This window comes from Tachypleus tridentatus, unplaced genomic scaffold (assembly GCF_004210375.1).
Source record: "Tachypleus tridentatus isolate NWPU-2018 unplaced genomic scaffold, ASM421037v1 Hic_cluster_2, whole genome shotgun sequence".
Taxonomy (NCBI): domain Eukaryota; kingdom Metazoa; phylum Arthropoda; class Merostomata; order Xiphosura; family Limulidae; genus Tachypleus; species Tachypleus tridentatus.
The window spans coordinates 33,152,482-33,166,549 of record NW_027467782.1 but is presented as its reverse complement, the minus strand read 5'-3'; the positions used below and the strand labels follow the sequence as shown (position 1 = coordinate 33,166,549).

The window sequence follows — 14,068 nt, the reverse complement described above, 5'->3', positions numbered from 1 at the left end:
CAAGACACACTTTACCATTTAACTGTTAGGCATGCTTTTTTTTTACATATAGATAAAAGCACCAAACTATTTATTGATGTGAGAGGAAGTAATGTTTGGTATTGGAAGAATAATCATGAAACAACTCTGGTACATCAAAACTAAGGCAATTTTCAGTTTGTTTTTATTCTTACCCAAATCCAAGTCTGAATACTAAGCAAACATATGATTTTGTATCATATCTGTTATATAGATATGATACAAAATCATATAGATCTAAAAAAATTTCATAATTTTCATTTTTCTCCACTAATTTGAAAATGATAGAATGTGTAAAAAAGAATTTTTGGCATAAACACTGTAATCATAGGTAAAATCATGTTATAAATTTTAATAATTCACAATAAACATTCAATAAAACTTACAAAATTTGATATATTTCTGTATTTATATTAATATTCATTATTTCAATGCCAGAAAGAAATAAAGAGCAAACATCACAACAGAAATTTCTTACATATATTTTGTGTATTTTTTTCATTTTTATACTTAAAAGTAAGACAATAAAGCATTGTAACAGAAATGTTTAAATTTACATAGGGAAATACACTATCAAGATTTTAACAATCACAATTGAATAATAAAGATACACCACATGGCCAAAAGTAGGTGAATACCCATATGTGCTTGTTGAACATTTCATTCCAGAAACATGGGCATTAATATGGAGTTGATACTGCCTTTGCTGCTATAGCAGCCTCCACAGGAAGGGTTTTCCCTAGATTTTGAAAGATGGCTGTGGGAATTCACTCCTATTCAGTCACAAGAGCATTAGCAAGGTTGGGCAAGAAGGCCTGGCTTGCAGTCAGCATTCCAATTCATCCCAAAGTTGTTCAGCAGGGTTGATGTCATGGCTCTGTGCAGGCCAGTCAATTTCTTCAACATCGACCTCAGCAAACCATGTCTTTATGGACCTTGCTTTGAGCATGGGGGCATTGTAATGTTGGAAAAAAGGGGCCTTCCCCAAACTGTTGCAAAAATTTTGGAAGCACACAACTCTAGAATGTCATTGTATGCTGTAGCATTAAGACTTCCTTTCACTGGAACTAAAGAGCCTAGTTTAAACCATGAAAAACAGCCCCAGACCATTATTCCTCCTCCACAAAATTTTATGCATTCAGGCGGGCATTGTTTTCCTGGCATCTGCCAAACCCAGATTCGTTCATCAGACTGCCAGATAGTGAAGCAAGATTCATTACTCCAGAAAACGTGTTTCTACTGATCCAGAATCCAATGGTGGTAACTTTACACCACTCCAGCCAATGCTTGGCATTGCTCATGGTGACCTTACGCTTGCATGTGGCTGCTCGACCATGGAAACCCATTTCATGAAGTTCCCAATGAACAGTTCTTGTGCTTGCATTGCTTACACAGGCAGTTTGGAACTCAGTAGTGAGTGTTGCAACCGAGAAAAGACGATGTTTATGCGTTATGCGCTTCACCACTTGGCGGTCCCATTCTGTGAGCTTCTATGGCCTACCTCTTCATGACTACAGTGTTTTTTTTCTTCTAGACGTTTTCGCTTCACAATAAGAGCACTTACAGTTGACCAGGGCAGCTCTAGCAGGGCAGAAATTTGACGAACTCACTTGTTCGAAAAGTAATATCCTATGACAGTGCCATGTTGAAAGACACTGAGCTCTTCAGTACAACCCATTCTACTGCCAATGTTTGTCTATGGAGATTGCATGGCTGCATGCTTGACTTTATACACCTGTTAGCAACGGGTGTGGCTGAAATAGCTAAACCCACTAATTAGAAGGGTGTCCGCATACTTTTGGCCATGTAGTGTGTATAACAAATATAGAAAATCACAACTCACTTCAAAGGTTCTTCTCCTTTAATGTCATCGCTAGCTCTCTTTCTTTTGGTGGATAACCTACTTGTAAATGGTTGATGTTGAACAGGTTTTCCTTGAATTGTGGGATTATGAGCAGACAACTGCTTGAGCTCTTCTCTTTGTATATATAATAATGCAGTCTTGACACACTATATATAAACACACACATATTTAATTACAATAATAATTAAGAATATGTAAATTGAAAGAAAAATAAATCACAGAAACTTAAATTATATTTTTTAGAAAGAACACTGTGCAATATTTGAAATGAAGAAACCCAAGTAACAGAAAAAAATTTGATATTAATGTAACCTTATCTTTAAACCACAGTACATATGCACACAATTAAGCTCAGTCAATTGGAACAACCACATGACCTCTTTGTACCCATTCAAGGTCTTTATAGCTTTAAATACTTCCAATTTTCAATAGTGTACATATTTACAAAATTTTGCACACTTTCGGTTAACATCATAAATAATTTTTTTTTAGTGAAGTAGTTTTAGTAAAATAAAATAAAGATTTGTCCATGTTTATATTAACCAACCTCATAACCACCAAAACAAAATCAAATTATATTAACCAACCTCATAACCACCAAAACAAAATCAAATTATATTAACCAAACCTCCCAAAACAAAATCAATCTAAACTACCCTTTTCTGATTTTCGGAATGACTCTAAATTGTAACACAAAACTACATTCTTTTACCCTAAGTAGTTTTAAGGTCCTAACAGTGTACATCTATTTGTAATTAAAAATTTATTTTTTTATATGCTCTTTGAATCCTGTCTAACTATTATCTGTGTCACTCAAGGCACATACAGCTCACGTTACAGTACTGAATCACATTAACTACAAGATACTTGCACGTGTGGCTTGTGAAACATTTTTATTATATTATTATTATTTTCTTTACATAATCTATTCTTAACTAATCTAAAAAGAGATCCACATTTTTACATTTTGATTACTTTTAATAATAATAAATAAAGAAGAAACAAGACAAATATGAAATAATGTACTTTATCTTCTTTTTTTCTTGTTGTAGATTGTTGAGAACACTTTATACTACTGTTTTTACACTAATGGTAGTAATGCATTAAATAATTTTCATTTAATTAAATAACGGACCAAAGAACATATACTGATAATATGTAAAAAGCAGATAATTTCTCCTAACACTCAATTTTTCTACCTTTCTACCTATGCAACAAAAGCTGTTGCAAATCTGTCCAAGCTAGCCATTAAATTTCCCATGAGAAAGAAGGTTGTTCTCTGAGTAAAACTAATGTTTATTTTTTCAGAATACAACATTATACAATACATCATTTGATAGATCAAAACCTTGACTTTCTGTTGGTTATAAATAATATATAAATAAATCTAAGAGAGAATAATCACCAAAACCTGAAAGAAAGGATATGACAGCTTGATGTGGCAGGAATGGGGTCTGATTTTTTATTTATAGCTTTGTAGCCAAACAAAATTGAAGGCTATAAAAATTATGGTTTGTCTGAGCAATGACAATTTTATTCTGAGTAATTTAAGTTTAATTTTGTACTTTTTGAAAGGGTGGTGAATAAAATAGGGAAGACAAGATACCTAAAGTAAATATGTCATGTGTTATACTAAGAGAAATTCAGGAAGTTTTTTTAAAATATGACCTCGTAGAATTAAAAACTTATAAAGATATGAATCATTAGCTAAAATTTTAAGCTTTTCTAAATAATATAACATAAAAGAAAAAATAGTTTAATAAAAGTTTAAATGTAAGACACTAAACGATACCTTGGGTGAGAAGATTAGTTAACCAAAGACTTTTAAAAATGCTGGTCTTTCATTTTTGATTTGTTTATGAATTTTGTGGAAAACTATCCAAGGGCTTTACACGCATAGCTGTCTCCAATTCTGAAGTATAAGACTAAAAGGAAGGTAGCTAAGGAACAGCCAGTGAGATTTGATAGTTACACTTATTGCACCCACAAGCCCCACAGAACACACATTTGCAGTAATGAAACACAGATAATAAAATCTTAGATTCACAGTTTGAGCACATTAATCACTTGGCTGCACCAAACTAATGGTCCATTATGAAAGATTTTACAAAAGCTCCAGATAAAAGAATAATGTGCAGCAGTATAAAATATGAATGTAAATAACAAAAACATGATATGAGTATACACATACTTATCTATTCATTTTCTCAAAGTGTAATAGACATATAAAACTTTGTTAGCTAGTCTAATTTATAATGCAAAAATACACTACAGTTCTACAAAACACCTTTATCCAATACATACATATAAGTTTCATATTTTAAAAACCCTTTCAACTCTACAGTTTATCTTACCTGTGAGTTCACCATTTTTCCACAATGATTTAATAGAACTTCACTCAGAGATTCAATCAACTTCTTGGGAACAGAAAAGTTTCTCCTTTTAAGGTAACTCATCAGGTAAGTAAATGTGTCAACAATTGCAACTCCAAGTTTTTCAGTTGTAAGTTGATACAAACCATACCTATCTAAAATCTGAAAGAATGTTTATTTCAACTAGTTCACATACATTTAAAGACTCACAGAAATGGTTAAGTGAAATGAAATGTAAATGATAAACCTTAACTTTAAAAACTGTACTAGTGATAAAGTATTTTCTTTTCATAAGCCATTGTGCCAATATCTTATAAAAATAATTCAAAATAAAGAATCTGTAAAGTTTATTTTTCTTTTTTGTCATACTCTTTTCCTTTATATATAAACTCTCAGATCTAAAGTTTGCAATAGTTAATTTATTTGAAACCTACAACTAGCTAGTAGACAAGCAAAAAAAAGTTATAAAATAAAAAATTATTGTAGTTTACTTTCTGTAAATGTAAACATTTTATTGGCTGAAAAAAGTCCAAAATAAAACCTGTGTGTTAGCCCCGAAACACACTTTCAAAATTCAAATTTAATTCTGAATTTCTTTATGGTTTGGTATCAAACACTTTCAGAATACTTAGAACTAATTTTACTTTGTTTTGTTCCTACGTTTGATCAGTTTAACAATTATGCAACTAGCTTAAGACATATAGCTACTTTAAAAACAAATGTTTTCTTCATGAACACATTGGAAACAAATTATAACAGAAGTTCTTGGAAGGTTTCTGACTTGTTTGAATGAATAACTACATACTATTCTGAATAAAGAAAAATAAACCAGTTCTACTTATAAACAATCTCAAATGTGGGAGGTAAAGAAAAAAATTATTTTTCTAGGTTACACTGAAGGTAGTAATTATCTTCCTTAGTTGGTTGGTTGGTTGATTTGGTGTTTTATGGCACAAAGCAGCTAGGCTATCTGTGCTAAACATCCAGTAAAAAGATAAAATTAAAGTAAAATCAGGAAATTTATAAAGAAAATTAAGGTAAAAAAAAAAAAAGTAAAAAAACCATAAACCAATGTTTACATCTAGTCTAAAGCATTAAAACAAAACTACAGTAATACAAGTTGTAGAGGACTTTCTGCAGCATAACTGTAATTATCATAACTCGCTAGGAAGATTAAAAGAGATAAGTAAGAAAACCATCATCAGTCACCTGTAGCTGGCCTTTCCAGTCTTGGTTCCAAGTTATTTGATGTTATAGCTATTTTCAAAAAGTAAAGTAATTAAAGTTTTAAAGGAAGTGTAGCAAAATTTTAATAGTAACTTGCCAGGATGACTAACAGGTAGTTCAAACAGCAGCGTTAGTCACCTAAGTGGACCTTTCCAGTCCTATTTGAGTTACTTGACTTTACAGTCATTTTCTAATTTCAAATCAAACTAGATAGACTGTGATTCTCCAGAGGGATTCTCATCAAAAAAGGTCTAAAAAAACTTAAATGGCATTAGAAAGACTGATGGCCTTTAAAAAAACTAAAAACATTTCCAAGGTGGACAATGTCACCATCACCAATAACACTGTCTAACATTATGGACAAACCTTAGGACAGAATATGGTGAAAATGGCACCATCGATAGTCATAACGATGGCAAGAAAGTAAAATGTGGTATACAGTGACCTGAGTATCACACAGACAACATAATGGTGTATCAGTTCCAGATAAATGAAAACAATGAGTTAAAAAACTGTGACCAATGCATAGTCTAGTTAGAACAACTTCCTCCTTCCGATCCTTACGGTAACAAGGACAGCCAAAGTCTAATACAGGGTTGTATTTGGAAAAGCATGTTTTTGCATTGCTCACTCCAAATTGACTGCGAGATGGCACAGAGCCAAGCCTTGAATACAGGACCATAGTCCATGTATCAGACAGGCACAGCGGTGATAGTGCCAGAGCAGATAGACTTAGCTGCAGTGTCGGCAAGCTAGCTCCCATGAATACCAATATGGCCCAGTATCCAGAAAAACTGAATAGAAGTAGATGATAAAGAGAAATGGGCCAGTCAGTTGTGAATATTGGTGACAACAGGGTGTGAACCAATGTGAAGCGATTCTAGGGCCAGCAGAGAACTAAGCGAGTCAGTATAAATCATGCAGTTTGAGTACTGCTTAGCTTCTATGTGATCCAGGGCAAGAGAAATGGCATACAGTTCAGTAGTAAACACAGAAGCTGTAGAGGGGATTCTACGTGCAACCATGGTAGAGTCCACACAGTCACCTGATTTTGAACCATCTGTATAAACAGGAATGGAAAGATGGTTCAAAAGATGTTCAGCAAATAACAAACAGTATTTCCAATCAGGAGTGTCTACTTTTCTCAGATAGCTTTAAGATAATTCACAATTGGGGATGGTAATAAACCATGGTGGGATGGGCTGACCAGTGGATACAGCAATGTTATCCAAGGACAGACCCAATTCATCCAACTATGACTGGATATGAAGGCTAAAAGGAGCAATGGCATACCGTCTGGTCTGAAAAAGCATGAGCCAACGAGGAAAGAAAACACAACCCTAGATGGGATGCTTTGGTTAGGAACAAAGTTTCAAAGCATATAGCAAAGACAGTTGTAAATGGCAGAGGTGCAAAAAGGTTCATGAGACTATGTATAAGCTCTGAACTGGGGAAGTACAGAAACCCCCAGTGCAGAGCTGAAGTCCTTAATGATGAATAGTGTCCAGCATCTTTAAGGCCAATGGTCTGGCAGAGCCATAGACCAGTGATTCATAGTCGAGGTGGCCAAGCATGTCCAAGTGTGTTAAGATTCGAATTCCCATCACATCAAACATGCTCACCCTTTCAGCCATGGGGCATTATAATGTGACATTCAATCACACTATTTGTGGGTAAAAGAGGAGCCCATGAGTTGGCAGTGGGTGGTGATGACTAGCTGCCTTCCCTCTAGTCTTACACTGCTAAATTAGGGACAGCTAGCACAGGTAGCCCTCGAGTAGCTTTGCACGAAATTCAAAAACAAGCAAACCATAGTCGAGTGTCGGTCAAATAAGAGCACGATATATCTTTAGCATAGAACATCGATCCACTCCACAAGTGATGGAAGAGAGGACAAGGAGGATGTTCAGTGCTCTTGTACATTTGACCTGTAGCTGCTTGATATGTGGTATAAAGGTCAGCTTACGGTCAAAGATAAGCCCCAAGAACTTAGTCTCAAAGACCTCAGGCAGCACAACTTCACCGCTATGGAGTTCAGGATCAGGACGAATACCCCATTGGTGGCAGAATTGCATGCAAACTGTTTTAGTGAGAGAGAAGGTAAAGCCCTTTGCTGTGGTCCACTTCAGTAAACAATTGAGAGCAGTTTGTAGCTGCCGCTCAATATACCTCATGTTCAATGACTGGCATGAGATGTGAAAGTCGTCGATATAGAGCGTGTTTGCAACAGTGAGAGGGAGTTGTTCAGTGATGGCATTAATTTTTATACTGAAAAGTGTGACATTCAGAACACAGCCCCAAGAGACTCCAAGTTTCTACAGAAAAAAATGGTAAAGTGTTGAACCCACATGAACTTGGAATTGCCTGACCATTAACAAATTTTTAATAAATGTGGGCAAATGGCCACGTAACCCATATCTATGCTGTCTCACAAAATGCCATATCTCCATGTTGTATTATAAGCCTTCTCAATGTCAAAGAATATTGATACAAGATGTTTGAGAAAGGCTTTTCTGACTGACGTTTGAAGTCGAATCAGGTGGTCCATGGTGGAGTGCTGTCATCGAAACCCACAATGGGTGGGAGAAAGGAGGTTGTGTCATTCAAGAACCAAACTAGACAAGCATTAACCATCCTTTCTGAGGTTTTACAGAGACAGCTCAGTAGATAGTAGTTTGAAGGAATCTTGGGATCATTCCCAGGCTAAGAAAAAGGTAGGACAGTTGCCTGGTACCAGGCATCAGGAAAAACATTCTCCTGCCAGACCTGGTCAAAAACAATCAGAAGAATAGTAAGAGAAGCAGGAGATAGATGGTGCAGCATTTCATAGTGTACATCATCAGGTCCAACTGATGTACTTCCAGACTGATGAAGGGCCAGTTTGAGTTCCACCAGTGTAAAGGGATGATTAGAATCATAGAGATATTCAGCTCAAAAGGACAGAAGTGTTTGCTCTTCCTGAGTCTTGATGGCTAAAAAGGTGGAGGAAGAAGCAGAAGTGCTAGATTCCCAACAAAGGTTTTCACCTAGAGTATCAGCAATGCTCCAGGTATCAGCTACTTCCTGACCATCAGGGAGCAAGATCGAGAGGGGGATGGAATTATACTGCCCATTGACCTTCTGAACCTTGTCATATATGACTTTAGAACTGGTGGTAGAAGATATGCTAGTCATGAACTTAATTCAAGATTCCCTTTGGCTTTGGCATCTTACCCACTAAGCACATTTCTAAAACTCAAATCAGTTTCAAAGAGTTGATCTCAAGCTGTCAACAACCATGTGACAGTTGAGTTACAAATATCCTTAATGAAAAGCATGCATCAACTTATTAAAAGTTCTCCAATATTCTTACCTTCCATGACTTATTGTGCAGACACTAAGAAAACATAAAAAGTCCTGCTTTCCCAACATAAAGAAGACTTAACTGTTTGCTGTTGTGGTTCTAAGAATGAAAGTAAAAAATAATATGTAACAAATGTCAACCACATTACAACTGCTACATCCATGCTAGTAAGACCTTGTTTAATGCCAGGACTTATAGGTCCATCTGGGATATGACAGATACAACAGTGAATGAGATGCTATTTATGATGAATTTCTCCCAGTTGTGTATAAGAATATATTATAGAGGTATGTAACTATCTGCAATTCACTTTGATTCTAACAATATAAAACTCAAATCAATTAACTTTCCTCCAAAACACTAAGAGCAAATATCCCATTGAAGAGGAACAGTGTGTGTCATACAGAACACCGGTTCCAGAGAAGTAGAGCTCTTAAGCTCCTAGGAAGGTAAGAAGCTGGGCATTAACAAATGAGGTAAGTGATAAAACAGAGTTTTAGTAGGATTCTGAACTACAGTAAAAGATCATGAGAGAATTTAGTGAAGCAGACTAACCTGGAAGATATTCTTTTCTGGAGGGTGCCTTCCTCTTCATGTGCACTCATTAACAACAGATACAAATGTATAAATGGGAGTTAAGAAAAAAAACTTGTAGAACCACAGAAATTTTCAGGTCTGGCCAAAAGTAGTGGCAATCACATGTGAACGGGGTCAGAGTGCAAACTACTATCTTAATTTTGTAATGGAAATTTCTCAGTAGTAGCTAAAAACTGGGAATGTTCCTGGGAATAAGGGATCTTTTATTTTAATTTGAAAAGAATGGCCAAGTTAGTTGGCACCCAAGGAACATCACAAAAATAAAACAGAGCCAAGTATAGGCTTGACCATTCTTTCACAGTAAAATGGGAAAAGTAAATAAAAGTTAGGAAAATAAATAAAAAGACAGATATATGGTGATCCCCATCTTGAATAGAATTATAAGACCGGTGTTTTGTCTTCAATGTTTTGAAGGCTACATAAGATAGGAAAGGTATCTGCAGAGGCCCCATTAGCCACCAAATAACATCCTCTGTCAAGTTCAAGAAAGCATCACTATCTCTAAGAGCTCCAGCATAGAAGATTGAACTACTTTGAGGGCAAATGCAAAGGTATGTATCATATACATATGTTAGGGTTGGGGTGGCTCCCGCTGAGGCGACAAGAGATATTTACAAAATAGATGGAAAATAATGGACCAGTACAAGTATCATAAGATACTGATCCATCATGATATACCCAGTGGTTTATGTATTATTGATAATGGATTCTACTAACAAGAAGATAAAGACTTCAAACACTCATCCAACATATGCAGAAATTAGTTAGCTAAGAAAGAAGCTGCTGGAACCATTCAAATGATGCAATGGTCCCTACAGAGTCCCAGTCTCAACTCAATTGAGTAGATCTGGGATTTGATAAATCAAAACTTCACAGAACAAAAGTTTCTTCCAAAGAAATTTTATGGGAGTGTATTAGAGACACTTAGAAGAATATCCTACAAGAAACTTTAATTAAATATTTTACAACCATGCATGAAAGATGGGACAACTAGCACTTCCACCAAGTTTCTGTTGTACTGAATATGAAGATTAATACACTTCTGATGTTTCACGTGCGATTAATTTTCTATTGTCCTGTGAAAGTAATTGGACACCTAATTTTTTACTTTGTCCTTAAAGTTTTGCACAGTACTGTATATGATTGTGAAAAGTATCAAACATACTGTTGGTGCCAACATGCTTTGTATTCACTGTGAAAAAAAATCTATGCACAGAACAGGTGAAGAAAAAGTCCCATACTATCTGTGTATAGGTTTTTGTCATAGTGAATATAAAGAATGTTGACACCAATAGCATGTTTGATATACAGTCAATATTTACATTGTTCTAAATAGAAGATAATTTACATGAAAGATTCTGCAAAACCTGCTCTTCCTATTGGTTATAAGGATACCATACAAGTTAAAACTGTCACTTAGCAATAGAGCTTCTAATTTGTAAGTGAGGATGGCTTATCTTGAACTAAGAACATTTTTATAATACTTTCCTCCAGGACAAGTTTTTGGAATGTAATCAAATTACTCATAAGCAACCTGTGTAAGTGTACTTCGAAAATCAACATGTTGATGTAGACATTCTATACCAGCTGTTAAAGTTGAGATTCACAACCACAGAAGCATCACATAACAACAAAAGCTATTGTTAATTATTGTTTTAGAGGTTTATTTTGAAGTAAAGAAATTCAAACTCAAATAATACAAAACTTTGAATTGCAGCATACCTTATAATAATAATGTGATTATAATGCACTGAGAGTAAAACGATTTAATTAAATATTGAATGTAACTCAGTAATGTGCACAGAAAGCAGTTTACAACAAGTATTATTCTGATATGGTTAAGCTATTCAGGAACATTACAGTAAAGATTCAGACCAACTGCACAAGCCAATTTACCAATGCAATTAGAACAGCCCCAGATTAGATGGGAAAAAGCAAACCTGCTATGTGTATAAGGCCTTCTGAAAAAAGTATATGGAGCATCAAGGGTAAAGATATTACAACTGAAGACAAAATGAGCTGAAGAGGTACTTGAACAAAGGAAGGAAGGAGGTTTGTGGCAGATAAGGTAGCTCTGTAACCAGTTATGAAGGAAGCTGAGAAGCCATAATTATGAAACAAGAACACGAAAAAAAAAGAAAATTGTTGAAAATTTGGAAAATAGTGCCTAATGCACAAACTCTGGAGCAGTGGAAAAGTTTGTCTTGAATCTTGGGGGTTCTTATAGGTGACTACTTGAACATTCCTTTCTTAGTCAATCAATCTACTGTGAAAGAGAATTTGGTTTCTTTGAGAAAGGATTAAGTACAGCCAAATATGTAACTGTTTATGTCTAATGTGAAAATATTACTTCTGAGGTCGTTATGAGGTAGTGCTGACATAGTAATTGGACAAATTTATACTGGAAAGCTAAAATAGTAAAAAAACCATGATAAGCTAGCCAAAATAAAGAAGCTTTATTTGAATTATCTTATACACTTATTTTCTCTTCAGCTATTTTCCTTATGTGGTGGCCATTGCCTTCTTCATCAGAAGTGTAAAAATTGATCCAATTAATCCAGATGCCAAGCCTCCATCATATGACCTCAAAGAAGCCAATACAACTTCCCTATCCTTTTTTATTTTGATAAAGGAGTACTTTCCCTCAAGACTATGAGTTGTTAGTTCTAAGGAATTACCATTACATTATGCAAAAAGGAGCAACACAGGGCTCATCATTCTGGGTGGGATGTGGCTGACATGGTAGTTGTCTTGCTTTATTTATATCAGCAGTTGCATGAGCAGAAACTACAATGATGTGAACTAAATTATGTAAGTCATTCATAAGTCAGATTACAGTTGGAATTAATAACATAATATTTAGTTATTTATTTTTTACAACATTTATTATTTTTACTTGAATTAACAGAAAGAAGAACAAGGAAACCAGCAATAAAATAAAATTTAAAATGATTTATATCTAACTCTAACCTTTAATAAAATAAACTTAAAATGCAACAAATACCTAGAACTAAGATTGTGAATTATCTAACAGATAAAACTGGATTACAAATGAAATAAAAATGTTAGATACTATAATATAAATAAAGATATGTGTTTATACCTGTGTTTAGATTGTTTTTCTGAGCAGCAAAATTTTACTTATCCAAGTAAGCAACTGAAGAACTGACAAAAAGTAGTTTGAATGTCTGGTTAGCCACTTGCACTAAGGACATTTTGCATCACACTTAATGTGGCCTGGTAAAAAACAAAATGCATATTTTGAATCTGTTTAAGTAACTTCATTATCTCAATTAATTGATTCTAATTAAAAAGTCCAAAATAGAAATTTTGCAATTAAGAAAAAAAACTGTTTACTTAGTGTTGTCTCATAAAATGTTATGCCACATTGGCTGATATGGATTTACAATGGTTTTTGTCTGATGCCAGAAAGCAAAAGCAAAGAAACAAGGCTCATAAAAAAAACTAATATCACTGTAGATGACTGCTATGATATAAAGAAACACTGGATGTAGTTTTTAACACTCCAGAAATTTTAAAATGTATTCTGTTCCTGATATCCTATTAGTAAAAATAGGACAATAAAATATGTTAAATTCAAAATTCCATACAAAATATTGTTGGTTTACAGAATAATAATGATGATGCACAAGATAAAAGCAAATACTGAAATTAACAGTTCTGTAAATGTTAAATTAATTTACATGGCCTTGCATTAACTTCTAACCATTAATTTATAGACACAACAAAACTGACAGTACTTAATGTAAATTTCAGTGTACATTACATGTCCCTTGTAAACAAAACAAAAAATCCCAGTCACACCAAACATGCTCGTCCTCCCAGCCGTGGGGGCGTTATTATGTGACGATCAATCCCACTATTCGTTGGTAAAGGAGTAACCCAAGAGTTGGCGGTGGGTGGTGATGATTAGCAGCTTTCCCTCTAGTCTTACACTGCTAAATCAAGGACGGCGAGCGCAGACAGCTCTCGAGTAGCTTTGCGCGGAATTCAGTAAGCAACCTACTCTTTCACGTACGTCATATATTTATAACAATTCATTGGTCCTACGCTTCTAACCAATACAAACTGAGAAAGACAACAATAAATTGGGACCATAATATTATAAAATATTTGCATATTAACTAAGGTGACAACGTATTAAAGTTGGAACCGAACTGTGCAAAGAAGAAGAACAATTTTATATTCGAACGTACCTTGCATTTCATGGGTATTTCGAACAGTACAATTTGTAAGTATAAAGCTTTATATAAATAATTTAAATGTATATTCACATAAGGTCATTATATAACTCTGAATTAAATTCTTGAATGAGAAACAAAAGTTAGACAAGTTTCTAACTTGAATGTTAGATTCATGTTACTCTACAACCTGAGAGAGGCTTAGCAATTAGGGTTAGCAAATATTGGGCTGTTTTAGATAACGCCGTGCTGGAAAATTTAGAAAAAATGAACATTTTCTACGAAAAAAAAAAAAGATTCTTTTAACGGCAAGTACAGCAAGGGAAAAGTGTTGGGACCGCGTTGATATAAACGGTCATTTTCTATCTATTAAACGTGGTACTGTTTATTGACAAAACGTTTTTTTCCTTTTAAACTCCATTTCTTAAAACTATAAATTTCATCA

At 34.4% G+C, this 14,068-nt stretch overlaps 1 protein-coding gene across 1 annotated transcript in view; it reads right to left on the bottom strand.

The window, feature by feature from the left end:
- LOC143243243 (serine/threonine-protein kinase atr-like) overlaps positions 1-13,815 on the bottom strand; it is a 35,160-nt gene extending 21,345 nt beyond the window's left edge. The window contains exons 1-4 of the mRNA XM_076487092.1: positions 13,639-13,815; positions 12,525-12,658; positions 4,237-4,416; positions 1,862-2,028 (exon numbers count right to left, since the gene is read on the bottom strand). Of these exons, the coding sequence (XP_076343207.1) occupies positions 1,862-2,028; positions 4,237-4,338 (269 nt within the window). The 5' untranslated portion in view covers positions 4,339-4,416; positions 12,525-12,658; positions 13,639-13,815. The remainder of the gene's footprint in view (positions 1-1,861; positions 2,029-4,236; positions 4,417-12,524; positions 12,659-13,638) is intronic.
- Between the last annotated feature and the right edge of the window lie 253 nt (positions 13,816-14,068).